Below are 26,029 nucleotides of genomic sequence, written 5' to 3' on the forward strand. Positions count from 1 at the left end.
ATCAATCCCAACATTAAAGTAGCATATTGATTTATTCCTTCTTTCCATGAAATGTAGTCTCATTCTTCAATTTTGTGGTATGTCAACAAAAAATATTCCTATTTCTAAAGATGGAAAATTTATTTGTCTTACTTTACTCACTTTTTCTTCCAACCTCTCTTATATTTTACGTACTTTTTCTTACTATCTCTCTTACTTTACTCACTTTTTCTTTTTTCTATTACTTTATCAGTTTCTTGTTAAAACTTGTGTCATCCATAAATGAGACTATTTATTGTGAACGAATGTAGTATAACTTTTATACATTTTAAAAAGTTTCATACGATAAAATTCTAAAGAAATTTATTGTAACTTTTGTACTATTAACAATTACTATCTTCACCACATATATAACAATTATCCAGAAATCATCATCGGATAATGTCAAAATTTGTTCACAAGTCAACCAAAAATTATGATTTAAATGACAAATTTTATTGGAATTTTAATCTTATAAGACAATTGTAAAGTATATAAAAATTATAGTTTAATTTGTTATTTTTAAAAATAATATAGAACTGATCAGAAGTCAATCAAATTTATAAATTGAATGGTAAATTTTCGTAATTACTACTCCTTACTATCAATTAACAATAGAAAATGCATAAAAAACAATGTAAGTAATAATTTATCATTATCAATAGAAAATGCATAAAAATTTTACTCCTTACTACCAATTTAGTAATAAATTGTAGAAAAACAAAATTTTCTAATTTTTAAAAAGAATGCATTGAAGATATATATCTTTCTTTATTTTAATACTCCTTCCATAAGAATATACTCCCTCCGTCCCCCATTAAGAGTCACACTTTTCCATTTCGGTCCGTCCTCAATTAAGAGTCATACTTTATTTTTACCATAAATAGTAAGTAGGTCCCACATTCCACTAACTCAATTCACTCACATTTTATTATAAAATCAATATAAAAAAATGAGTCTCACATTCCACTAACTTTTCCAACCAATTTTTCTTTACATTTCTTAAAACCCGTGTCCGGTCAAAGAGTGACTCCTAATAGGGGACGGAGGGAGTAGTATATACTCCATCCATCTGCGAATAGGAGTCACATTCCATTCCGGCACGAGTTTTAATAAATATTAAGATAAGTGGGTGGAAGAAAGTTAGTGGAACATGGGTCTCACTTATATATATTAGTTTTAAATGATATGTGAGTGAAATGAGTTGATGGGATGTGAGACCTCTTTACCATTTATGTTAATTATGAACCGAGATTCTTATTCGCGGACAGACTAAAATGGAAAATTTAGACTCTTGTTCACAAACGGAGGGTGTACTTTTCTACAGTCTCTCTCACAAAAATATAAGCTTTCTAAATTTTGAAAACTATACTACTACCTCCGTCCCCCAAAATTTGCTACACTTTGACCCGACACGGGTTTTAAGAAATGTAATGGAAAGTGAGTTGAAAAGATTGGTGGGATGTGGGTCCTACTTTTAAAGTATTAGTTTTATAATAAAATGTGAGTAGGAATGAGTTAGTGGAATATGGGGTCCACTACCAAAAATGGTAAAAGTGAAGTGTATCAAATTTTAAGGGACGGACCGAAATAGTAAATTGTATCAAATTTTCAGGGACGAAGGTAGTATTTTATAATAAAATCGTTTTAAAACTTATTTTTTTCTTTTTTAATGACTAAGCAATCCAAGACTTCTGTATTAAGAATGATTGAATAAGCCTTTCCTAGAGAAATAACTACTGCGAAGATCTACGAGTGTTTCTTGAATTTTTTTTTTCCAGGTTTAGCACTCAGAAATTGAAGGCAAGATGAATCAATTCTTGGAGTCTGTCACTAATTTTTTCGGTGGCGGTGACAACATCCCTTGGTCCACTCCTGATGTTGTCCTCGTACGCATTTTCTCTCCCTCTTTTCTAAGATTTGTATATGTTTTATTCGAATAATTTGCAAGAAACTGCTTTTCTCCATATTTCTGACATGTTTCTTCAATTTTTCGTCTAAAGATTCCTTTGTTTAGAAAAAATTTATGTTTGTGTTTGGGATTGTGAATTGTTTATGATCAATTTTGCTCTTATGTATTAGTGTGTGTGACCCTTTGAATTCTTTTGTGGGCCTTTTAGATGGTTTAAATTTAATATGTCTTTTTAGCTGCAGAATTGATATGAGGTTGGTTGTGATTTGTTAAAGTCTAAGATTTGTATTCACTTTTTGGAGCAGCGTGGAAGGGTTTAGTTTCAATAATTGTGCATATTGAGGTTTGGTTTCTCTGAGAAGTTTGTTGTGGTTGTAGTTTTTGACTTTTTTGTTGATGACGCTCAGGTTTTCTTCCAAATATATTTGGTTAGATTGTTGAACTTGTCGTTTGTTGTGGTTTTGAGGCAAATTTTGATGACTGCCTAGACGATGATGAATGTTTGTTGAAGAAATGTTATGAGTTCTCATTGGTTGGTGTTGTGAAATGCGGGTGACATTGTAATGTTAGTATGGCAAACAGATTCTCTGTTATAATCTTCGTTTACATCGTTTCTATGAACTATCTTGGGTCGTAATATCCACTGTTCCATAATATCTTGGGTTGGTGTTGTGAAATGCGGGTGATATAGTATATTTGTTGGATTCTAATAGCCTCTTCGATATTGTAATGTTAGTATGGCGAATACATTCTCAGTTATAGGGTGTATGTTACCATCTTCGATTACATCGTTTCTATGAACTATCCTGGGTCGTAATATCCACTGTTCCGTAATATTGCAGGGCTGTGAGAGAGAAGTTGCAGACGCTGAAAGGGAGGGATCTCAAGATCGAGTTAATGACTGTATTGTGCGATTGTCGTGGGCTCTTGTTCATTCCAGACAACCTGAAGATGTGCAGCGAGGGATAGCCATGCTTGAAGGTGAGTTCAAATTCATTTTTATGCTGAATTTGGCTTAATTGATCTCGTTCAACTGTATAGCTAACCTTAATAGCAAGGATTACATTTGTGAGTGTCGTCTTATTATGATTTTGTATATTGCTCTAGCCGGCTTCCATTGGCATTTTGACTATTTGATTAATACATGTGCAATTGAGTTGCCTTTCCATTGTATGTCATCACAAATTTATGCGAGTAATGTCATTATGATCTCAACAATAGTACTTAGATGTCCGTCATCTCCACAAAGAAATTTCGTGTAATGTGCAACGGATGCAGTCGAATATCTGCTTACGTGTGCATGAATTTTACTGGCAGTTTCACTAACCAACACCAGTAGTCCATTGCAAAAGAGGGAGAAACTTTATCTACTTGCTGTTGCTCACTACCGGAGCGGGGATTATCCAAGGAGCAGGCATTTTCTAGACCAATGCTTGGAGGTTGGTTGCCCTGATTTTTCATTTCCAATGCTCTTCTTTTCCCAATAACCCCGATTTTATGAATATTGCAAGTTCACCAACCCTCTGTTCTTAAAAAGTTGCCATTGTCGCTTACTAGATTGCACCCGACTGGAGGCAAGCTCTGTCTTTAAGGAAGAATGTTGAAGAACGAATCACTAAAGGTAATTCCCAATGTTTGAGCGGTGAAATCCTTATCGACTATGACTTAACTTGCTTGAGCCTTACCTTGTTTATCTCATATTGCAGATGGTGTTATTGGAATTGGCATAGCTGCAACTGCGGCTAGTCTTGTAGGAATAGCAGTTGCATTGGCTCGGAGGGGCTGATCTTTACACTGCTTTCTTTGGGGAAAACCGAACTCTTTTGTTGTGATTTTGCTCTGTTTTAGATTCAGCCTCATATGAATAAGTTTTAGCTTGAATGTGAATTGAACTCCACCTTTGCTGGATTTCGAATTAATTTGTTTTAATGAAATAGAAGTTTTGTTTGCATACAATGTGTCTGGCATTTTTAGCTTTCTGTAACAGTAGAATGCAAATGCTATAAATCAAGAAACAAAGATTTTGATAATCAGTAAGTAGAATAACTTGACAGATGTTGAATAGCTTCTTGTATATGAAAATGTAGCAACTGGAGTGTTCTCAAAATTGCTTAGAGCACTCCCAATGCTCTCCCTAAAAACTCCCTTATTTCTCCCTAACTCCTGCCACATCAGCGCCACATCAGCACCAAAATTTATCCCCAGCTTTTTTAGCCAACTTTTAGCCAACTGCTCCAATGGTTTCTCCCTTATTTCTCCCTAACTCAACATTTCATTTTTACATCATCATTTTTAATATTATTTAATTTTCCCTACAAATGTGTTTAATAAATAGATTTATAAATGAACAATTCGTTGTTGTATTAATCATTGGAAAATATAATACAACGAGAAAAAAAAAACTACAAATAAAAAACCATAAAAAACAAGGATTTAAAAAACTAAGAGGGAGGAGCGTCCGGCGAGAGGCCATCTTGATCTTCATATTTTGGATGGTCAACCAGAGGGACTGCTTCTCTTCTGGGGTTCCGCCGCCGGTGAAGTACAGCGTGTACAACTGCGCCAGAGTGGCGGCATTGGAAGAGAACGTGGCTTGTTGTAAGAACGGGGATTCCGACTGGGCATCTGACGATGTGCCCTTCCCCTTCCGCCTCCCCTTCGCCTTCTTCGCTCCCACAGGGCGCTCGTGCGGACCATCCTCAGACAAGTCGATGGGGATCGCGCTGCCCTCACTCTCCACACCGCTAAGTCGCGAGCGCACCGATTTCCCGTGCAGCGCGCTGTGCATCTCCGTCCGGAATTTGGGGAGATCCTTCAGCCTATCATAGATTTTCCAATACTTGAAGCCCTTCGACAAGAACTGGCCACTATACATCTGGATGGTCTCATCTCGGACCATGTGCTCGTTCTGGCCACTCGTCATGTTCGTCATCAAGTTAGAATATATACCGTTGAAATGGGCGCAGTCCCTCATGAGGCGCTCCCAATGCCGGCGGATCGCCTCACTGCCATGGTTCTTCATCGAGGCAGTCTTGTTGGTCGTGTACTTCTCCGTAACCTGCGCCCAGAACATGATCTCAGTCCGGTAGTTGCTGCGCACCGCGTCTTGCGTCGTGTCCGCCCAGCAGTTGGCTATCAGCTCGGACTCTTCGAGAGTGTAAGTAGTCCTTGTCCGCTTCGGCTTCTCATCGGAAGCCGTATCGATCCCCGCAGGCCGTCGACGCCGGCGCCTTCCCCTTCCCGCTCCTGGAAGGCGGCTCGGCGGGCGTTTCTTCCACCTCAAACGTAGTCGTCCGTGCTGAGTGTCGGATCCGTTGTGTACGTCGCGGCTTGAGATTCTTGGTCGCCTGGGGTTGATCCGGGGGTGTCGAACAACGATGTGACTATCGGGGGCGATACACATCGTCGGGTTGGAGAGGGCATGCTTGAGGGCAGAGGCGGAAGTACGGAGAAAGTCTGCGTGGCGTAGGAGTCTGCAATGGGGACGGACCCGCATATGGATATTGGCCGGGAGGAGAACCCATCGACAACAACGAGCTCATCCACTGCTCATTTGCTTCATCAGTGTTGGGAATTTGCGAACTCGACTCTTTGCCCTTACCCTTACTTTTTCGGAAATTTTTCCTACTAGAGCTCATAATTTTGAAGATTGAAGATTGAGATAAGAGATTGAAAAATTGAGAGAATTGTGTGTGATGAATGGAGGAGGAAGAGGAAGTATTTATAGTGGTGGAATTATAGATATAGCCGTTTAAAAAAAAAAAAAAAAAAAATTATCGCCGAACATCGCCGAATCGCGCCCACAGTGGGCGGCGATGATTCGGCGATGTTTTGGCGATGGATCGCCGGTTGGCGTTAATTCGGGAGGAATAACGCCGAGAATTCGCCGAAATCGTCCCATTGGCCGGCGAAAACTCGGCGATTTTCGGCGAAAAATCGCCGAGTTTAACGCCGAGCCCATTGGGAGTGCTCTTAATAATCAAAATCTGATTGGTTTTACAAACGGGTTGTAGCACAGTTGGGGCAGCACGGAGTTGTAGTGACTTTGAGGTCACGCGTTTAAATCTCACCACTTGCTGGGAGACTTTTGGCCTTAATCTGCAAATTCGGCCGAACAGGATTAGTCGAATTCCGCCAAAGGCGGTTTCAATACACTTGTGGTCACACCTAAACAAAAAACTGATAGGTTTTTATAGAAATATTTTCAATTTCACCTAGTTTTATATAGTGTGCTGCCATAATATTTCGTTAAATAAAATCCCGTGTTCTGACCCCATATTTTGTGCATGAATACGATAGGAACACAAACGCAATAAGATTTGGCACTTACCCAATAAACTTGCAAGCCATAGTCATAAAATTTTGTTAAATAAAATCTAAGGTTTTGCATGATTACATTATATGCCAATTAATGGATGATATCACAAATTCAAAATATAAATAAATAGCAGTAACACTTAAAATCTCTGTTGTATCTTCAAGTTGGAGGAAGAGAACAGGTATTGAAAGCTCGTCATCACATCATCTAATATTGCAATCTAGAATCATTTTTTGTTTAGTTTTTTTCTGAGAAACATACACAAACACCTCCTAGCAAAGTGAAAACATCTTACTAATACTAAAACACGCAGAAAAAAAAAAGATACAGTCATGGTAGAAAGTTCCAAAGTTGTAAGCAGTCAGAGGGCCATAAGTATCTAGTTAAGTCCTAAAATACATGGCAGCAAAAGAGGCCCTATAATACTAAAACACGCATTGAAAGCAACTTCACCAAACACAACGGTATGTTACGTGTAGCTGCGTCAGTTCACCACTGTACGTGACCTTAACAACCTGCCCTCTCTCGAGCCCGTAATAACGAGCTATTGCATCTTTCTGCAGCATCCGTGGCAGCTGGAAGTAGTTGAATTTGATGAGAAACAACTTTTGATGATACGCGTGCCTTAACAAATTAACAATAGCTTACCTGCTTATCTTCAATGCTGTACTGCTTCAGTAGTTTTTCCTTCTCTGCATCTGTGAGCACTTGATGTTTTGGCTTCAGTTCGTGCTTTGTTACATTGACAAGCAAGTCGGTGATCTGGCAAATTCATATTTTGAGAATCCATAGTCAATCTCAAATTTTAAAACTGAAGATATCATATAATGTCAACTTGATTTCACAGCACGATACTGAATTTGGGGCCAATAAATAATTGAGATAACAACCAGTTCAAGATAAATAACAAAAGTAGAAAGGGGGCTAACAGAAAAGATTAGAATTTGACCTGGAAAATTTCGACTTTTAAAGTGAAGAGTCCGACAGCTTTTAAGGCCTGGCTAGTCATTTTACCCTGCACTACTAATATAAGCCTATCCAGACCTTCATGAACTATCTTTGTTGTAATGCCACGCACGGTATTGACTTTAATAATGCCTGGTTCACAGAATAGTACTAGGACCTGCAATGCAGAAACTTAACCTCAATGAAGATTCAAATACTACAACTCAAATTACTAGTGAAACAGACTAGCAAACTTCCACGAATTGCCATTTCAGAAATCACCATAAGAACTACAGCATACACTTCAGCTAACTCAACAAGTGAGACTATTTCCGTTTAAAAATCAAGATCGGAATGGCTTTACCAGTTTAAATCTTATGCGTAGAAATGAAAAGAAACATAAAACCACTAGCTCAGAATGGCATATTAGAGCTCAGGTATATGCTTTTTCACCTTAAGATTTCATCCCATCTATAAATCACTGTATTAAGTTGGTAGCAGAAACGAAGAAACACTGGTTCCGTAAGCTAATAGTGAGTTCTGGCTAACTCGGAAATAACAAGTTAACAACTTCAACAGCTTAAACTTCCTAAGCAGCTTTACTGTGTGAAACTTGACCTTAAGAACACGCATAGAGATATGTGTTTCATGAGCTTTTACTAAGTGTATCCAAAGTTATGAACTTTTTAGTTTCTGTGAAAGCAAATGCAGAAATATTTGGTGTTTTATAACCAGTTGCCAATTTTCTGGAATTAGTATTCACAAATCTATCACCAAGGACTCAAATTTGACCTGCTCATTACTGTAAACTTCATCTTCTCAAAAATTATCACAGGGAAAGAAAGTAATCTGTTACAGCTTCAAGGATGAATTAAATAATTTAGAATTTCAAATTGAGAAAAGGGGTACTAACTTTGCAATTCGAAGCAATGTTAGCCTATAAATTGTTAAGCGCAGTAAAACAACAATAATGATAATGCATTATCTAGAATTGCATACACACACACACACACAACTGAAGCTACTAAATAATTCTCAATGGATTTCCTACTGAAAAGAAGAAGAAGGCATAGAAAGAAAGGGGAATTGATTGAGGTACCTTGATAGAAGGATCATCCTTGTGAAGAGAAGAAATCCTGAATCCATCGACATCGAGATTATCGCCATGCTTAGTGCGGAATTCATCAAGCGGAAGCTCAATCTCACAATTGGGGACAGCGAATCCACGATCCCTAAGCATTTCGAGTAGCGTTTTCCGAGCGAGATAGTACCTGTGGCTCTCAACGGAGCCGGTGTCCAGCAAGCTGCTCAGGCAGCTACGGAAGGTCTCATCAGCGCCGTCACCGTCTCCGTCGACGTTCATGGCTTCGGCTTCAGTCATCTTCAATTCTTCCCTAGATTTTATGCCGCCCTCCCACCCGCCCCACTCGAGTACACACTCCATTCGCGTAACCATACGCGGGATCAGATGTACAAGGTCTTCCAAGAGTGGAAGACCGCCACTGACCCCACGGAGAAGATGTTTCTTCACGAGATGCTCGAGAGCATGCGGGTTGATTTGGAAATCGCGAGGGCACGGCTAGCGAGTTCCGACGTGGGCTCAGATACCACGGGCGGCGGCGGCGACAACGATGAGGAGTAGAGAGTGGCGGGGCTCGTGTGTTGAAGCCCTTTTTTTAAAAAAAAAAATCATGTACTTTTTTTAAAAAAATCTTTGTACTTTTTTTTAATGGAATGGATTAATTTTCCCGTATATGTGTCGTAAATTTAATTCCGTATTTTAATCGTAATTTTAATTCCGTAAATGTAGTATATTTTGAATTATTTTTATTGCGGCTGGCCTATGGCTGGCCTAAATCTGATGTGGTAGGTGAATTTTTTAGTGTTGCTGACGTGGCAGGGGAGAGAATGGCTGGCCTATTGCTGGCCTAAGCACCATTGCGGATGCTCTTATACACTTTCAACCCTAAAAAATAGTTGTCCATAAAAAATAGTCTCATTTATATGCTACTCCCTCTGTCCGCAAATAGGAGTCCCGTTTTTCCATTTTAGTCCGTCTGCGAATAGGAGTCCCGGTTCACTTTTACCATAAATGGAATAGGGTCCCACCTTCCACTAACTCATCTTACTCACATTTCATTTAAAACTAATATATACAAGTGCGACTCTTATTCCACTAACTTTTTTCCATCCACTTTTCTTAACATTTCTTAAAACCCGCGCCGCCTATAAATGGGACTCCTAATGGCAGACGGAGGGAGGAAGTACATGTGTTTTAATAAAAGACTATTAGTAAATTATAAGAGAAAATATGTGTTTTAATAAAAAACTACTACGAGTAAAAGTATAAGAGAAAATAAGAAAAAGTAGGTAAAGTAAGAGAAATAGATAGAAAAAAAAAAGAGTAAAGTATGAAAAAGAAGAAAAAATATTTGTAAAATAGGAAAGAAACTTTATTTTTTCAGAAATTGACTATATTGTGTGGACATCTCAAATTGCAAAATAAAACTTTTTTTTGGACAAAGGAAATATGAATTATTGAAAAGGTACAAGTATTAATTCACAATTTGTAAAATAAGATTAAAATAGAAAATCAATTATATTACGAGCATGTAAAGTAGAAAAAAAATCTTGCTCTTTTGAAAAATTAGATTTCAAATACATGCTCATAATTTCTTCGATCTACTTTCAAGTCGAACATTAAAATACGTGGTCATTTAATAAACAAATTGACAACAATAAAACTATCTCCTTCTAATTTAATTTATTTTAATACATATTTTTTTTTTGTATACTTTATGCACGGAACTAATCAAGATTATATAAGTAACACAAATTCAAATCTAATAAATTACATACTTTCGACTTGATTCACGTATGCTTTTAAATAGAAAAAGTTAAAACTCGGAGAATTCTTATTTGAACTTGAGATTAAAAAGGCAGGCGGCTCAAGCTTTTCACGTTGGATTATTTTAAATGAGAATTTAATAAATAAAAGGGCTCCGGGTTTAAAATTTAAGTTTTAGTTTTATAGTATTTTCTTTTTTAACAAAATAATTATATAACAATAAAATATTAGGGTAGGAGGAGTTATATTATGATAGTTAAAATTTAAATCTTTTTGTTTTTAATTCCCATTTCTTCTCTACAATAACCATTTCTCCATTTTAGACTTGTTTACCCATTTATCTTAGCTGATTTCTCTCCGAGACGTTGGAAATGGAGGGGGGGCGACCATGGTGGATTTCCAACAAGGGCAAAGGTTTCAGCGCCGGAGGGGGCGAAAGCCCCCTTCATCCGCCACTTGCGCTCGTGTACGCACATTAGCTTGCCTAACTCCGCCTTCATTTACACCATGAACTTCATCATTAAGTTTTTCGTGACATCATTTTCCAGCGCAACTGTGAAAGGGCGAAAGTGAGGATGCAAGCTTATCATCCACCGGTCCACGCTTAGAAATTTTCAGAACTTAATACTGCCATAGAAACTTCAAACAAATGCAAACACTATCTCCTTTTTTATGAACTCAACAAAATACTAACATGACCGAAGGATAGGGGCACAAACCATCTTCTGGCTATTATACTAACTGATACGGTCCTTGTCAGCCACTCGTTATCAGCGACGAAAAGTATGCCCAAGACCTTCAATGTGATCAATAAAAAGGGTGGAAAACCGATGTGCGATATACTGATCCTTGGAAAACCATAGATAAAAATGAATGCACGAGCCCCAACAACCCAACAACCAACTCAATAACACGTAGAATGAAGATCGGTAGAATAACGCCACAAAAACTGGGTGGAAACCGTTCGATAAGTAGATACTGAGCATTATACTATGAAGATGTGCAAAAGGAAAAGTAAATACTCTAATTATCGATAGAATAATCAAAATCTCCAAGGGGCTTTTACCAAGGCCTATTGAAAAAAATTTAAGCTAACAAATGATAATGGCAATCCTCCTCGGAATCAAAAGGAGAAATCTAAAAGATCTGGAAACTAACTAGACCTGGGGATATCTTAAATGTAACAACACAAACAAAAATGTAATAGCTTTGAATCATCCATGACAGGCCATGATCAGTGACTAGATATGGTAAGAATATATGATGAAATCAAAGTATGATAACTCTAACACTCCTTGCAACTAAAAAGATATTGCACAATTCAAAATTCCAGCAAGATATTGCAAGAAAGCATACTAATTAACTTAATTATTTGATCAAGATCCCTCCTAATTAAGCAGCTAGACAATATAAACACTTCAATAAATGATACTATTAATCAAGAGCAAATACTCCACACTAAGCACACATCAAATAAGCAAGCATTACTCCTTATAATAACCTCACCAATCAAGCACCTAATAACACTCATTGGTCAAGGGCAGCAACCAGGGCACCGAACCAGTCCATTCTCATTGCAACCCGGACATCTCCTCAGCTCCCCGTCTTCCCCTTCATAAACCTTCCTGCTCCCACTGCAGCTCGGGCATGGTATAAACCTCGCATCCCCACAAGCCTCACAGACAATTCCTTTATCCGTGATTGGGAAATCCTGCAGCAGCTTCGCCAACTCCCCCACCTCGTGGAGCTGCTTAATGTCCTCAGCACCACCAATATACTTCCCATTGATAAACAGCTGAGGCAAGCTCACTGTTTTACCCTTCAAAGCCTCCTGCAGCTCGGTCCTATACGACCTGTCCATCGATATATCCCTCTCATCAACACACACTCTAAAACATCTCATAATCACCCGAACCGCGCAGCAATCCTCGTAAGTCTTCCTTATCCCCCTCAAACTAGTGTAGTACAGCACAATCCTATTGTCACCACTAGGCAAACAGCAAGATCCATCACTTTCTGCAACAGCCACCGCAGAATTCACAGTATCCGACTCCAAAGACACAATCTTTTTGGGCTTCACAGCCTCTTCACACACATTCTTCCTCCCCAACAAAGCCCTACGGTAGCTAGACGCCACATTGGTGTCCATTTTGGCCAGGAAAGACTCCTCAGACAAGTGCTTCCACAGCGGCTTCGACACCGGATGCTCTACAAACTCATAGGATTGCTCCAATTGATCACCATCCACCTGAATTTCACCCAATTTCTTAGGATTCTCGACAATTTGGTAGCGAAATTCGTCTTCGTCGAGGCCCTCCATGAGCTCCCACGTGTTGATGACCGAGTCCGGCGACGGAGGGTCCTCGGAAATCCCCAAATCGCGAGGATTTTGGGGGGAGGGCAGCGCGAGGGATCCGTAGGTGGTGGATGTGAGAGAAACGAAGTGATTGGAATCCCCTTTTCTCAAAGGAGGGTGGTGGATCAGAGGGGTCGGCAGAGAGAGAGTCCTCGACACCGGCGTGGAAGAGGCGTCGGAGAAGGAGTGGTGAGGGGATTGCAGCTGCGAATTGGTGGAGGAATTGGAGTTGGGATCTTCCTGATTACCGATGAAATTAGCTGGGCGTGAAGCAGTGCACCCCATTTTGCTGAAATTGACCACAGAAATTGAAAGTCGACCCTTTTTTCCCCCTTTCCTCTCTTTCCCTTGAAATGGATGTTCAACTACAATGATTGATGGAAGCTTTTCCAAATCTTTATTTTTTAGAAAAAGATCTCTTTGCGGCGTTTCTTCAGTAAGTTTGAGGACGATTTAGAGGTTGAAGAAGTGTTGGTGAGAGAGGTTTGTCAATGGAGGACAGAAATTAATGCATTTATAACGAATTGAGTTATAATTAAATGAGACGTGACACTAAAACTACTTAACATTCGTATTTCACCCCAAATTAATGGGTTAATCAGTTAATGTGTGTGGGTATTCTTGAATCAATTTTAGGTGCAAGATTTGTCACCAAATTCGAATGGAATTAAGTATAGTAATTTCTTGTTTATTGACATAATCACGAAGGTTTACTTTATAAGTTTACACTCCATCTGTTCTAAAAAATTAGTAATACTATCATTTATGAATGACATAAATTTTAACAAGAATTTGGTAAAATAAGAGTGAAGATGAAAAAAAATAGATAAATTAGAAAAACTACAAAGAAAAAGTAAATAAAATATGTGATATATGAAAAAAGTGAGTACAGTATAAAAAAGAATATTCTATTTTCAAAAGATGAGATGATAAATTTTTATGAACAAAGAGAAGTATAATATGGACATATAAACCTACAATATATGTCAGTATTTCAAAATTGACTACATCCACTTTTCTTGCCACAGTTGCCATTATACTAATTTAATAAAATTTAATTTCATATTAAATTAGTATGAAAAAAAAATGAATACTAACTTTACAAAAGTGCGTTAAAAAACAGCCTATTTGGATACGATGGTTAGTTGGTTACCCGTTACTATTATTGTGGTTTGATTATTTTTTTAATTTTTTTATTTTTAATTCTGGAAAGGTCATCTATTGTATTTTTGTTCAAATATGTGGATAAAGGGAATTTCTCCTATCTCTGACGGTCCAAATTAATCTCACATGTAGAAATGATTGGTGGAAATATCTATAAAAACTGATCCAATCAATGATACTCCTATAAGAAAATATTGAAAGTTGATTTCGGTTCCAATCAATTACTATATAAGAAAATATTGAAAATTGATTTCGGTTTAAACTTTGAAATATTATATATGATGATTGAATATGAATTTTGTTTAATTTATGAAATCGAATCATAAATTTAATTTTAAATAACATTGTATGATAATGAGTTACAGTCGATCTTTAACTAAAATAATTTTATAATTTAATCCAAAAATTAGATGAATAATTATATTATAAAGTATTATAGCATAAGAAGGACATCTAACTTTATGATGAAATGTATTTTGATTTTTTTATAAAATCTATTGGCTGGTTTGAATAGAAGCGATGAAATGTGTTGAATACGGAATATAGTTTTTCTTGATAGAGAGATTAACTTAGAATAATCATGCGCCATTATTAAGTAATCTACATAGTCCACATCTCATTAACGCAGTAGCAAGCAAGACCATTACATATATAGCAAAATACTACTGTATGTGTATTTGACTTTGGCGTTTATTTGTATCCTATTCTTCTTCTTCTTCTTCCCATTTTCTCATAGCAGTTCGAAGAGTTTAAATATTCCTTAAGGTCGAATCAAAAATAGCAAAATCGTCCCCTTCATGCTTAGAAAAATATGAATTTTCAATCAATGTCATATTCAAGTTAGTAACTAGGTGGTTGAATTATTTATTAGTTTCTTTTAACTAAAGGGTCCATGAATCAAGTCTGATTGAGTCCATTTTTTCTCAACTTAACATTGCTTTCTTTATTTTATAAATTTATATTATTTCTTATTACCAAATTAAACCATTAAAATACTTTACGAATATATAATTTTATTAGTTTACATATATTATTTTATTATACTATTTAATTTTTAGTTAAATAATTTATTTTAAATATTTGATACTACATTTTATTTATTTTTAAAAACAAATCAAAAACCGTTTTGATCGGCGGTCGGGCTTGCATTAGGCGCTGATCGACCGCCGATCTCAAACGGCGTAAAGGATGCTGGGCGGTTTCAGGATCGACAGTTTTCATGCAATAGGGGACGATAAAACCGCCGATCGAGAGTGGGGCCCATATTATTAGTAGTGTAGTTAGATTTTCAAATTATAAAGTTCATACTTTTTCAAGGGTGGACTAAAAAGAAAATACTCCCTCCGTCCCACAATAAGAATCATGTTTTGCCATTTAGGTCTGTTCCATAATAAGAGGCATATTTCACTTTTACCATAAATGGTAAATGGGCCTCATATTCCACTAACTTATTTCACTCACATTTTGTTATAAAACTAATATACTCCCCCTGTCCCATAAAAATATGGGCAATGGGTACAACACGAAAATTAAGATAAAATTGGTAAAGTAAAAGAGAAGAGGAGAATGGTATGGTAACTAAGAGAGAAAATGAGAATGGTAGTTAAAGTCGTATTAGTGGATAGTGTGACCTATAATATTGAATTAATATAACTTTCCAAAAATGAAATGCACATATTGTTGTGGGACGGACGAAAATGGAAAGTGCACAAATTCTTATGGGATAGTGACACTCATATTACACTAACTTATTAAACTCACTTTTCTTAAAACCCGTGCCATAACTAAATAGGACTTCAATTCCGGGACGAAGGGAGTAATTCATACTTTTCGATGGAGTAAACTTATATAGAAATCTTTTAAAATCCACCCTACCCCAAATATAAAAAAGTGTGACCCACTTGAAACATGGTCGAGCATGGGCTGGGCTTCTATTCAAGCAGGACTCATCGACGTCCCAATAGCCTAGCACTAGGATTGTAGGATCCCAAAAACACCTTCTGCCAGTGGCGGACGCAAAAATAAATTTTGGCAGGGGCTTCACTAAATATTTTCATACTCCATCCGTCCCCTAAAAATAGAAATTCTTTTGTTTTTGGTATGTTATCTGAAAATAGACACTTTCTATTTTAGAAAATTTCTTTCTCTCTAGTGAGGTGAGATCCATTTTCTACTAACACATTTCTCTCTCTCTCTCTTATTTTACCAATTTTGCACCAAACCCGAGCTGAGCTGGTCAACAATGGATATTTATTCTTGGATGAATATAAGTATATATTAACAAAAAGTATAATAAAATTGTTGCGTTTGTTTTGCTACAACAATAAATATCAATACATAAAAATGCATACATCTAGTATACTATGATTTTGTGAAGGATTATTTGTCCGTAAATATATTGACTTTATGTTTTTTTTTTTAATCTAAACTTTAAAATTTGAATATAAATATATAACTTTTGCTTCTTCTTTTTTTTCCCGAAATCTAAAATCAAAACATAACTGGCAAATTAAAGCTTATGTGCCAATCAAACAACACAAACATGTTTATATTAATTAAAAAATAATGAATTTGAATTTGTGAACTATGACAAAAGAAAAGGAAAAAAGGCCTAACCCATTAAAGTTGTAATTCTCGTTTATAACTTGTGGGGAGAAAAATTCAATATTTTATTTGATGTACCGTTTGGAATAAATTTAAATGGAATAGGGCAGAGCAAGAGAAATCCTTTCTAGTTTATAGTAAATTACCCTGTTGAATAGAAAAACGTAATTGCATAGTAAACAATTTTAAAGTGTTACTATAAGTAAAAACGTTAAATTGTAGTTACACTTTTGAATGTTTTCATAATTGTGTAAAGCAAAATCTCGCCATCGTTTAAGTAGGGAATATGGATTGACTTTTTCAATTTAACCTTTTCAACTATTATTAGTTTTTATTTATTTCTATTTCTTCCTCATTCCACTCAATGCGGCTGCTACTATTGTTCTAACAAGTTTTCTCTGTAATTATATTTTTCAGCCCCTCCTCCATTAAATCACCTTCCCATTAGAGCATCTCCAATAGCGGCTAGCCGGTGGGCTAGTCGATTCGCGTCGTTAGCCGGTCGGCTAGCCGAACTATTGGAAAACGGCCAGCCGCATTTCGGCGAAGAAACCGGCGAGCGCACGCTAATTTGAGGGCGCTAGCCGATGCGCTGGCCGCCATTGTGGCATGCCGATCGGCGAGCGATCGGCCAGCGCCCATTTTTCATTTTTTTAAAAAAATTGTTGAAAAACTATATATACGCGATTTTAGTTTCATTTTCATTTGCACCACTTGTTTTAACGAGTTTTCTCTCTCTCTAAATTTTTGTACAAGAGCAACATCGAGCGATGGACAACAACAACGAGTCCAAATTCCGGCGACGAGCGGATCTCGAGACTCCCACGATACCCGTGGGACGGTGGCTCGTGTGTGGAAGCCCGGATTTTATTTTATTATGTAATTTTTTTTATTTTTGGTTAATGTACTTTTTTTATTTAAATAAAATTAACGAATTTTTTCAGTATATGTGTCGTAAATTTAATTCCGTAAATGTAGTATATTTTGAATTATTTTTATTGCGGCATTTATAGCTAGCCTATGACTGGCCTACTATGGCTGGCCTACCGACCATTGCGGATGCTCTTATACTGAATCTAGTGGGCTTTGATTTTCACTTGGTAGCCAAATTGCCAATCCGTTCATCCCTCTTCTCTCTACAGAGACCACACTCTCCTCTCTGCGTGTGTGTCTCTTGTTGTCGTTGTCTTTCGTAAAATCTGCACTCCTCTTTCCTATCGCAATTAATTAAGCACTGCCTCCTTAATTTCCAAAATTGCTTCAATTTGACCGCTGTTATGGGGGATTTTCAATAGGAAAAAGGACTCACAGAGAGAATCAATCAATATGAAGTCCGAAGATTATTATTCGACCCCCAGTGAGTTCTCTCTTCCACATTTTACCACAACGAATGAGCCGATTCAATGTATTCGGTATTAATTCTGTTATTATTTCTGCCTCTATCGTTTAATTGCAGGTTTGCTGTTGAATTTTGTGTCTCAGATTAGTTTTCTAATAAAATCCCTAAAAATCTAACTTTAATTGATGACGAACCTTCGATTTTTCTGGAAAAAAAGGTCCTTTCCTTAAATGGTTGGCTGAAGCTTTTTATAATACCTATTGTTTGTAGGTCGAGGTTAGCACTATATGCTCAATCAGTCTTGCATAGACAGTTTCAATTAGTTGCTGCTTTTCTCTAATGCTGAAATAAAAGTATCTAGTACCTCAGGTTAGGAAATTAAATTAGTGGTTGTAGGGATGTTATGGGCCGAGTCGAGTTATTAGGGGAGTGTGGGTGGCTATTGTGGGATTTCAGGATATGTTGTAACACATATCTTCATTTTCTAGTTCGATTATCCCATGAAGATGCACAGATTTCCAACTAGCTTGAGACAACGATAAAATCATTATGATGGCATCTTAGAGAGGTTATTGACAAGGGATTAAGTAAATGCGGTCTTTGAAGCTTACAGAAGCTCTTTAGTTTCATTAGAGAAATATTGTGCGATGACTTAATGTGGACCTTTATATCTTTTATACCCAATATTACACTTTTACTGGGATATCAAGTGTTATGAGCATGATTACCTTTTCTAAGCACTTAGTTTGGATTAGGATGTCTGTCATGACAAGTGGGATGTGGGCATTTTAGCTGTACATATGGAGTCTGATTCAACTCTATAATTCCATTGTCAAAATCAAAGTAGTTATAATTCATGATAGAGATTGTTATGCAACTCGTAAAGCAGTGCACAAAGTATCGTGGACTACAAGGCTGCCCAGAATTAGGTTAAATATAAGCGTTGGTGCCAATGAGGTCAAAGGCAGTAGTTTTCAATTGAGGGATCTAAGTTAGTAAAATGAATCAGGTCAAATATTTAGCGTTAGTGCAGACAATTCATATATGATCGACAAACACCCAATTTCATAATTTTACTGTAGAGTTGCATCAAGTTTACCCTTTTTTTGTCTTTTAAGTAGGTAACTCGCACTCGCTGTCATTGTTGTTGTGTTCCAGTTTTCCAGTAAACGCCAGATAACATCTCTTATGTCTTCTCACTCATGATAGTTAAATTTAATTCATCTTAGAAATATATTTAGTGTGATACTGTGATGTTCTTAGGTTGGATATTGTCACAGACAAATTTTTTCATCACTTTGAGGAATCGTATTTCCAGGATCTCCTTATTACTTTCAATATTTACGTGTGATTTATAGTTGGCACACCAGGCTGGGTTTAGGATTTACGAAATTAGGTATTATAACTTGAATATAAGATCCTCATTATTTGAAGACAAAATTAGCTGCAGTGACTAATCCATCCTTGGTACTGTCTTTTGCATTTTGGACAGATGTAACTACTTATAGCAACGTGATGGACTATTATGCAACCAACCCTGGACCAATTGATGATTCCATTTTAAAAGATCAAGATAAGCATGTTTCAGCTGCAGTTTGGGAGGGACAGGTATTTTCACTTTGGCACTTGTGCAGCTTCTCATCTTCCGTCTTGGTTTTTGAAAAGATTTATAGCTTGTAAGGGTTTATTTTTAATGTTAATAGGAGAGAGGTGCACTTCGATGCCATGAGCATACTTCAAAGCTTGATCGTTGGCTACTTACTGAGAGTCAAATTGAATTAGTTAAGAGGGCTGGATTTGGCTATTTGAGATTAATCCCCGCAATTAGTCTTGATAATCCACTCATATCTGCTCTAGTGGAGAGATGGAGGAAAGAAACTAATACATTTCATATGACTGTCGGGGAAATGACCATAACACTCGAAGATGTTGCTTACTTGCTTGGACTTCGAATCGATGGTGAACCTGTAATAGGTGTAACGTACACAACCTGTGATTCAGTATGTATCAAATATCTGGGTAAAGCACCAGATTCAGGGTACACGAGTGGTGGGATGGTGAAGCTGAGCTGGCTGAAAGAAACTTTCTCCATATGCCCTGAAGATGCTTCCATTGAAGACGTCGAGCGCCACACTCGTGCCTACCTTCTATATCTTGTTGGTAGCACAATTTTTTCAACCACGACCGGTAATAAAGTGCCAGTTATGTACCTCCCATTATTTGAGAATTTTGATGAAGCTGGGAAGTATGCATGGGGTGCAGCAGCGTTGTCCTTCTTATACAGGGCACTTGGTAATGCCTCCCTTAGATCGCAAAGCACTATTAGTGGCTGTTTGACGCTGCTACAGGTGAAGTAAAACTAACTCGGTCATATCTTTTTCCTTTTGCAGAATGATACTATTGCCCCAAAAATGCTTAATGTCACTACCAGGCAAACACTTCAACAATGGCATTTATTTTAGAAAAAGTCTGAATTATAAACTGCAACGGTTATGCCGTTCTTTTTTGCAGTGCTGGAGTTACTATCACCTCAATGTTGGTCGGCCTAAACTTCATCATGATCCTATCCATGAATGTTTTCCTTTTGTACTTAGGTGGAAAGGGAAACAGAGCGGTCCAACCTCAAATCGTGACGTGGTCTTCTACCGTAAAGCTTTGGATTCTCTAAAAGCTACCGATGTGAGTTTAGACATGCTTGCGTACGACCTTTCAGTTTTTTAGTTGTACAATCTGGTCTGTAATGGATCAGTCCTGTTTCTTATTGTAGGTTGATTGGTGTCCGTATGCAAATATCAGCCATACTATTATACCTGAGAGCATCTTAAACCAACTCATTCTCGGAAGATCCAAGACAATGTTGATTTGCTTCGACAAGGCAGAAAGACACCTTCCAGATCGTTGCCTAAGGCAGTTTGGCATACATCAAATGATCCCGGAAGAAGTGCAGCATTGGGAAAGGAAGACCCGTGGTGTTGATGGCGGGGTAGATCTATCTGGGAAAATGGAGGCAGAGATAAATGAATGGGAAAATCGCCGTTTCCATATTGTGGAGGCTGAGGAAGTCCTCGATGAGGGCCAATACGTGAACTGGTACTCAAGAATCACGCGGAGGCTGGTAGGAAGGCCTATACCTATCTCATCAGAGTTTCAGAGAATGGTAAGTAAGAAAGCCTCTGCCTCAATTCAAATTATCAGTAGGGTAATATTTACGTAATTCGATATCTTGTACAGAATTCTGCACTGAGGGACATTGCACATGTAGCAGATACCCTCTCGACGCACGGAATGGACGACCTACAAATACAGTCTGTTACGAGAATCAGGTACATCGCACATGAATGCCTGAGGGATCATGCTGGAGCATCAACCGTGTCCTTGGACAACTCAGAGAGTGAGGCTGTCAAGAAGATCAGAGGAAAGGAAAGGGTAAGAAGGGGTACAAGTAAACGCAGACGAAAAGATGATCCTGAGGAATTCTATGCGTCAGGCATGCATATCCAAGTGTATAACGTGCCCAATGAGGTTGATCACGAACAAAATCTGGGCCTCCCACGGATTCCTGGTCACGCCTTATCACCCACTCAGAGAATCGGTGGGGTGATGGAAAACAACGGCACTAATGAAGTTGACCAGCACGAAGTCGAAGAAGTTGATGAAGACCACCTTTCTCATGGATCGGAGGAAAATCCATGTGAGTCCCTTACTAATGTTGGTGTTGGAGAGCAGCCCTCGCTGGGAACTAGTGAGGACGTGACCCACCCGAATGATTTCAGTGTCACAGTGTAGTTGGTTGAACGATGTTAATGCCCAGTGTTTTGAGGTAAATTTTATCACACAATTTTGTTTCTGACCGTAACATATAAAATTCTATTAGATGGCATGCTTGTGCTTGTGTCGGACTATTAGATAGGTATGCTGCGTTTTTTATAAGGTTGTGAAGATGCCCAATTTAACCTAATATGGATAATCTTGTGTATTGTTAGGCACTGCTTTGGGAAAAAATCTCATGCAAATCTCTTGATTTATACAGGAAATATCACGGTGACATGTGGCCGACATCTGTTGGGGAGTTTAGTTTCCGACTTGGTCGGAGATGGCAAGGTTCCTTGAGTCGTCTTGTAAATTGGAAGTGTTTCAGATTGTAGAATATTGATAGATTTTCTATACTTAAATCAGATTGTTGGTTTGGCTTCTATAACGAGATTTGATTGTGCAATCACTAAACATGAGTGATTTCCTCAAATACATGCATTTTGTTAGGCACGCGTTGCCTCCTCCTCCTTTGTCGTGCAGCTCACACGGGAAGAGATCACCCTCACACAACCAACCTTCATTATGCCGCTTGCAAGGCTAACCTTGTTGGTACAAGGTACGAAGATGAGAAGGCAAAAGTGAGGTCTATGCACGGACTTTGCGTAGCATGCTTACCTTTGCGCCCGCCTCAGGTATGACGATACATCGATTTTAGACATCACCAAGTAAAGTGGTTATAAATTCTCTTTGTTTTAAAAATTTTTTTAGTAATTGTCGACTGTCAGCAACACAAGAAACATCCATTTTCTCGAAAATTATTGACTAACGCATTTATGGCTATGATTTAATGGTTGTTTACCTACATGTATTTTATCAATGTACCTTGTTTTTTTCGGTTATCAGACTATTCGTGTACTTCCTTTATTTGTTTTGTGTCTCTTTGCCTTTGTGGCATTTTCTTCTTTGGTTACCTACCTTCAATATGTACTCACTATATATATGTGCCAAGGTAAATTGTACGATTCATATATTCAGTTTTTAAATTTTTTGCTACCTCCATTAAGATCCCTTTGTAGAGTGTTGCGGTACTTAATTTTGCCAATTAATAACTTCTAGTGTTATGTGACTAATTTAAATTCAAAAGTATTTCTGAAAAACTAGCCATGCTCATATAGTCATATTGATATAAAATATATGGAATGTCTCGAAACTAGGTGTGTCAGTTCCTTTTTTGATAATGATTAATCCTTTTCTTTTTCTTATTTTATTCCCTCTCATACTATATTAATTAGTACTCCCTCCGTCCCATTAAAAATGAAACGTTTTCCTTTTTTTGTTTGTTCCATTAAAAATGAAACGTTTCCTAAAATGGAAATAACTCTATCTCTACTTTTTTATCTCTCTTACTTTACTCTCTCTTCTTTAACTCACAAAACAACACTACATAAAATCCCGTGCCATTTCCAAATGTTTCATTTTAAGTGGAACGGAGGGAGTATATTTTAATTTACTAAACATCATTATGTAAAATCTTGAACCAAAATAGAATTGTTTCACTTAGATCGGGATGAATGAAGTACTCCCTCCATCCCACAATATGTGATTGAGTTCTTGTCAGCACATGATTTAAGAAAATGATAGTTATTCAGTTAAATGGTGACAATAAAGTAGGATGGATGATAAATTAAGATAATGTAAAGTAAGAGTGATTAGATGTTTTGTTTTTAGCTAAAAATAAAATCAATCATTTATTATGGAAAAACTAAAAAAGGAAAATTAATCACTTATACAACTTCGCATTACATATCTTTGCGGTAATTACAACCCAATGCTTGTAATATACGCTACTATACAAGACATGATATTGCAAGCTACTGACACAACATGTTTGCATGCCGCAACACGTACAATCACGCTTGCACAGTCCATGCGCTCGTGTGTGGGATGCGTGTGCTTATCTCAACCAATTTGAGGGACACATTTCGCGTACTTTATGTCTGTTGGTGCGAATTAAATATACCATTTTTACCCCCTTAGTTTTGAGTGGTTTTATATGTTTTTGAACTTACAAAAATTCTGAAGCTGCCCGAGTGTACATGTCAGATTATAGATAAATATCAAAGACTAATCCAGTAGACTGACTAACCTATCCATGTTCGTGCAAGTGCATGAGGAATACGTGAATGGATCTAGCAGAATCCGTAGTCCTATTTGCGTGTCGTATGACACTTAATCCGAGTGACACCTCAAAACCTTAGCCCACGAAACTATGGACCACCACAAGGAAGAGAAGAAATGATCGAATCCCACAAGGATGAACAAGAAGCGAGAACATTATGCCTGGATGTTTTGGAAATGGGTTGGTTGTTTCCACGCAAGACCTAACTGGCCACAAAAAAAAAAAAGAAAAAAGAAAGAAGAGCTACCTACTTGACTTTGAAATAAGTATAAAACTAGAAAATTATACATAACTGGCCAATTAGACTAAAGAACTCGAAAACGACAAACTAATATATCTGAACTAGAAGGAACACGTAAACCTAGTGGACACTATGATTCGAAAATGGGACAAACAAGAGCACCTGACTTGAACGATTGTGGACCACCTTTACCTAAAATGGAAGAGACATGCATGAAAAGTAAAAAGGGACCACATTTCCCTAACCAACCTAAAGGAATAAAGCTAAAAGATAACTTAGTATAAAAGTAAAATTAGAATCGTGAATCTGATTTTCTAAGATGATTTCTCTACTTCATCTTCTTCGAGCAACTAAAACAAAGCATCTCATGAATCTCAAACGAACAAAATGAAAGAAAATAGAGCTTATTTGCTCGTGATATAAAGGCGAAATTGAAAGATGCGACGACTAATGACAAATAAGCTAAAGATAACCAAGTTTGAAAGTCTGAATACAAAACACAAAGATAAAAACATTCAAAAGCTTAAAATAAGATTGTTTTTGCTTCTAAGAGCAATGGATCTAACTGGTTGCGACGGTGATTTCCGACTATGCTGAACCTCCTTCGAACGACGCCATGGATCTGGAGTGAATGTAAAGGATGAGACTCTAGCTAACTACCGAACTCTCTCATGTCCACCTCTCCTTTTTTCATGTTGATCTCCCTTTTTATAGGACAGCCATGAGCTACAATTCCTAGGAATTTCTCGTGTGATTTGACGTTTTTCCCCTTGAAGCAAGGGTCTATTTGCTGGTCATGTACCTACTTTATGCTTCATTTTGCAACGTCGGCTCTCTTGAAGATGGTTCTTCTTGATCAATTGCCGATATTTATGCAATTTTTGCTCTATTTTGCTTCATTTCCATCTGCTTGGCCCGTTTACACTTTCTAACTGATTCAGCGGCTATCCTGCACATTTAGACTCACAATCTGTGCATGATCTCCCCACGAAATATTTAATATCACCCAAAAGTCAATGCATGAAAATGAGCATTATCAAACTTTTCACACTTAAACCATACTTGTCCTCAAGTATAAAAGACAAGATAAAAAGAGATCACGTGATTTCATATGCATGGTTCCCTTGACCGACTCTAAACTTAAAAAAACTAGGCTATATTGACTCTAACACACATAGACTCAAACTAAAAGCAAAATCACATAACACATGAACACATATATGCATAAGACATCTTATTTTCTAGCAAACATCCCCACAAGCTCAAGGTCAATCACACTATCAACCTCTTATTCCACCACCTGTCCTTTACAACTTGATCATTTTGTCGGTTCATCAAGATAGCTCTTGTTTTTAACCTGATGTTGGGTTCACTCGATCACTCATTTATCACTAGAGATGTTAACTCATAATGTTGTACCATAGTTCTGAGTTCAACCAACACAAAATAGTTCCTTAAGGTCTTTCTTCGGGTTGTAATGGGGCATGTGGGTCATTATGTATGTAGGTTAGAGTTCTATGGGTTCTAAGTTCAATAAAAAATATGAGGGTAGATAACTCATCTATGTTTGGAATTCTAAGTGTATAAAAATATAAGGAGACAGAGAAAATGGGAACATCCTCCTTAACATGGTTCTGACTTCACAAAATTTGGAGATATGCTCTTGTCATTTTGGCCTCATTCCTCTACCTCCTTCTACTGGGTCAGGCTTTTTCTTTTTCTTCTCTCTTTTTTTCTTTTTCTCTGACCAGGTTATGCATTTCTTGGCCTATTTGTACACATAATATATATTTTTCTAGTTTACTTTGTACTCTAATCTCTTTCCTCATTTTTTTCTTTTCCTAACTACCAGCCTGGCCACCCTATCTCCTCTACTCCAGTCAGTTAGTTGCTCCACTTGTGTCCTCTCACTCACATGTTCAATTTGGGCTAATAGGGGTTCCTTTCCTCTTACGCAGGTTCATTTGATTGTGAACGAAATTAGGCTCAAAGTGGCTATTTCTATTACCTTTAGGCTTCACCATTTCAATTCAATCTCCCACTTAGCATCGTATGTTTAGTTAGTGATTGCACAATCAAATCTCGTCATAGAAGCCAAACCAACAATCTGATTTATAAATAGAATTTCTATCAATGTTCTACAATCTGAAACACGGCCGAAGGCCAAACACTTTCAATTTACAAGACGGCTTGAGGAACCTTGTCATCTCCGACCAAGTCGGAAACTAAACTCCCCAACGGCTGTCGGCCACATGTCACCGTTCGAAATTTCCTGTATAAATCAAGAGAATCGCATGAGATTTTTCCCCAAAGTAGTGCCTAACAATACAGTGTATCCATATTAGGTTAAAC

General features: G+C 37.4%; 4 protein-coding genes across 7 annotated transcripts in view; 2 read left to right on the forward strand and 2 right to left on the reverse strand.

Moving 5' to 3' along the window:
* The first annotated feature begins 1,708 nt into the window (after positions 1 to 1,708).
* Positions 1,709 to 3,881, forward strand: LOC125187570 (mitochondrial fission 1 protein A-like). The gene is made up of 5 exons (XM_048084189.1): positions 1,709 to 1,907; positions 2,773 to 2,911; positions 3,248 to 3,369; positions 3,488 to 3,551; positions 3,637 to 3,881. Exons 1-5 carry the CDS (start codon positions 1,827 to 1,829, stop codon positions 3,714 to 3,716), a joined length of 486 nt encoding a protein of 161 aa, XP_047940146.1. The 5' UTR covers positions 1,709 to 1,826; the 3' UTR covers positions 3,717 to 3,881.
* A 2,549-nt stretch (positions 3,882 to 6,430) lies between these two features.
* On the reverse strand, positions 6,431 to 8,595 carry LOC125187021 (DNA-directed RNA polymerase V subunit 5A-like). The gene is made up of 4 exons (XM_048083527.1): positions 8,293 to 8,595; positions 7,198 to 7,371; positions 6,897 to 7,010; positions 6,431 to 6,823 (listed from the first exon to the last, which is right to left on the reverse strand). Exons 1-4 carry the CDS (start codon positions 8,572 to 8,574, stop codon positions 6,698 to 6,700), a joined length of 696 nt encoding a protein of 231 aa, XP_047939484.1. The 5' UTR covers positions 8,575 to 8,595; the 3' UTR covers positions 6,431 to 6,697.
* Positions 8,596 to 11,368: 2,773 nt separating this feature from the next.
* Positions 11,369 to 12,879, reverse strand: LOC125186691 (uncharacterized protein At5g39865). The gene has a single exon (XM_048083105.1). It carries the CDS (start codon positions 12,680 to 12,682, stop codon positions 11,576 to 11,578), a length of 1,107 nt encoding a protein of 368 aa, XP_047939062.1. The 5' UTR covers positions 12,683 to 12,879; the 3' UTR covers positions 11,369 to 11,575.
* A 4,396-nt stretch (positions 12,880 to 17,275) lies between these two features.
* The window catches only part of LOC125187936 (protein MAIN-LIKE 2-like), a 9,599-nt gene continuing 845 nt past the window's right edge, over positions 17,276 to 26,029 (forward strand). Inside the window, exons 1-7 of one of the 4 annotated variants that reach the window (XM_048084614.1) lie at positions 17,276 to 17,577; positions 18,997 to 19,112; positions 19,208 to 19,852; positions 20,016 to 20,183; positions 20,272 to 20,661; positions 20,736 to 21,324; positions 21,535 to 21,723. In XM_048084614.1, coding sequence (XP_047940571.1) covers positions 17,556 to 17,577; positions 18,997 to 19,112; positions 19,208 to 19,852; positions 20,016 to 20,183; positions 20,272 to 20,661; positions 20,736 to 21,290 — 1,896 coding nt within the window. In that variant the 5' untranslated portion in view covers positions 17,276 to 17,555 and the 3' untranslated portion in view covers positions 21,291 to 21,324; positions 21,535 to 21,723. Of the gene's footprint in view, positions 17,578 to 18,996; positions 19,113 to 19,207; positions 19,853 to 20,015; positions 20,184 to 20,271; positions 20,662 to 20,735; positions 21,325 to 21,534; positions 21,724 to 26,029 lie in introns of those variants that run through there. The other 3 variants (XM_048084611.1, XM_048084613.1, XM_048084612.1) reach the window with 3 other exon arrangements.

This window comes from Salvia hispanica, chromosome 5 (assembly GCF_023119035.1).
Source record: "Salvia hispanica cultivar TCC Black 2014 chromosome 5, UniMelb_Shisp_WGS_1.0, whole genome shotgun sequence".
Lineage (NCBI taxonomy): Eukaryota > Viridiplantae > Streptophyta > Magnoliopsida > Lamiales > Lamiaceae > Salvia > Salvia hispanica.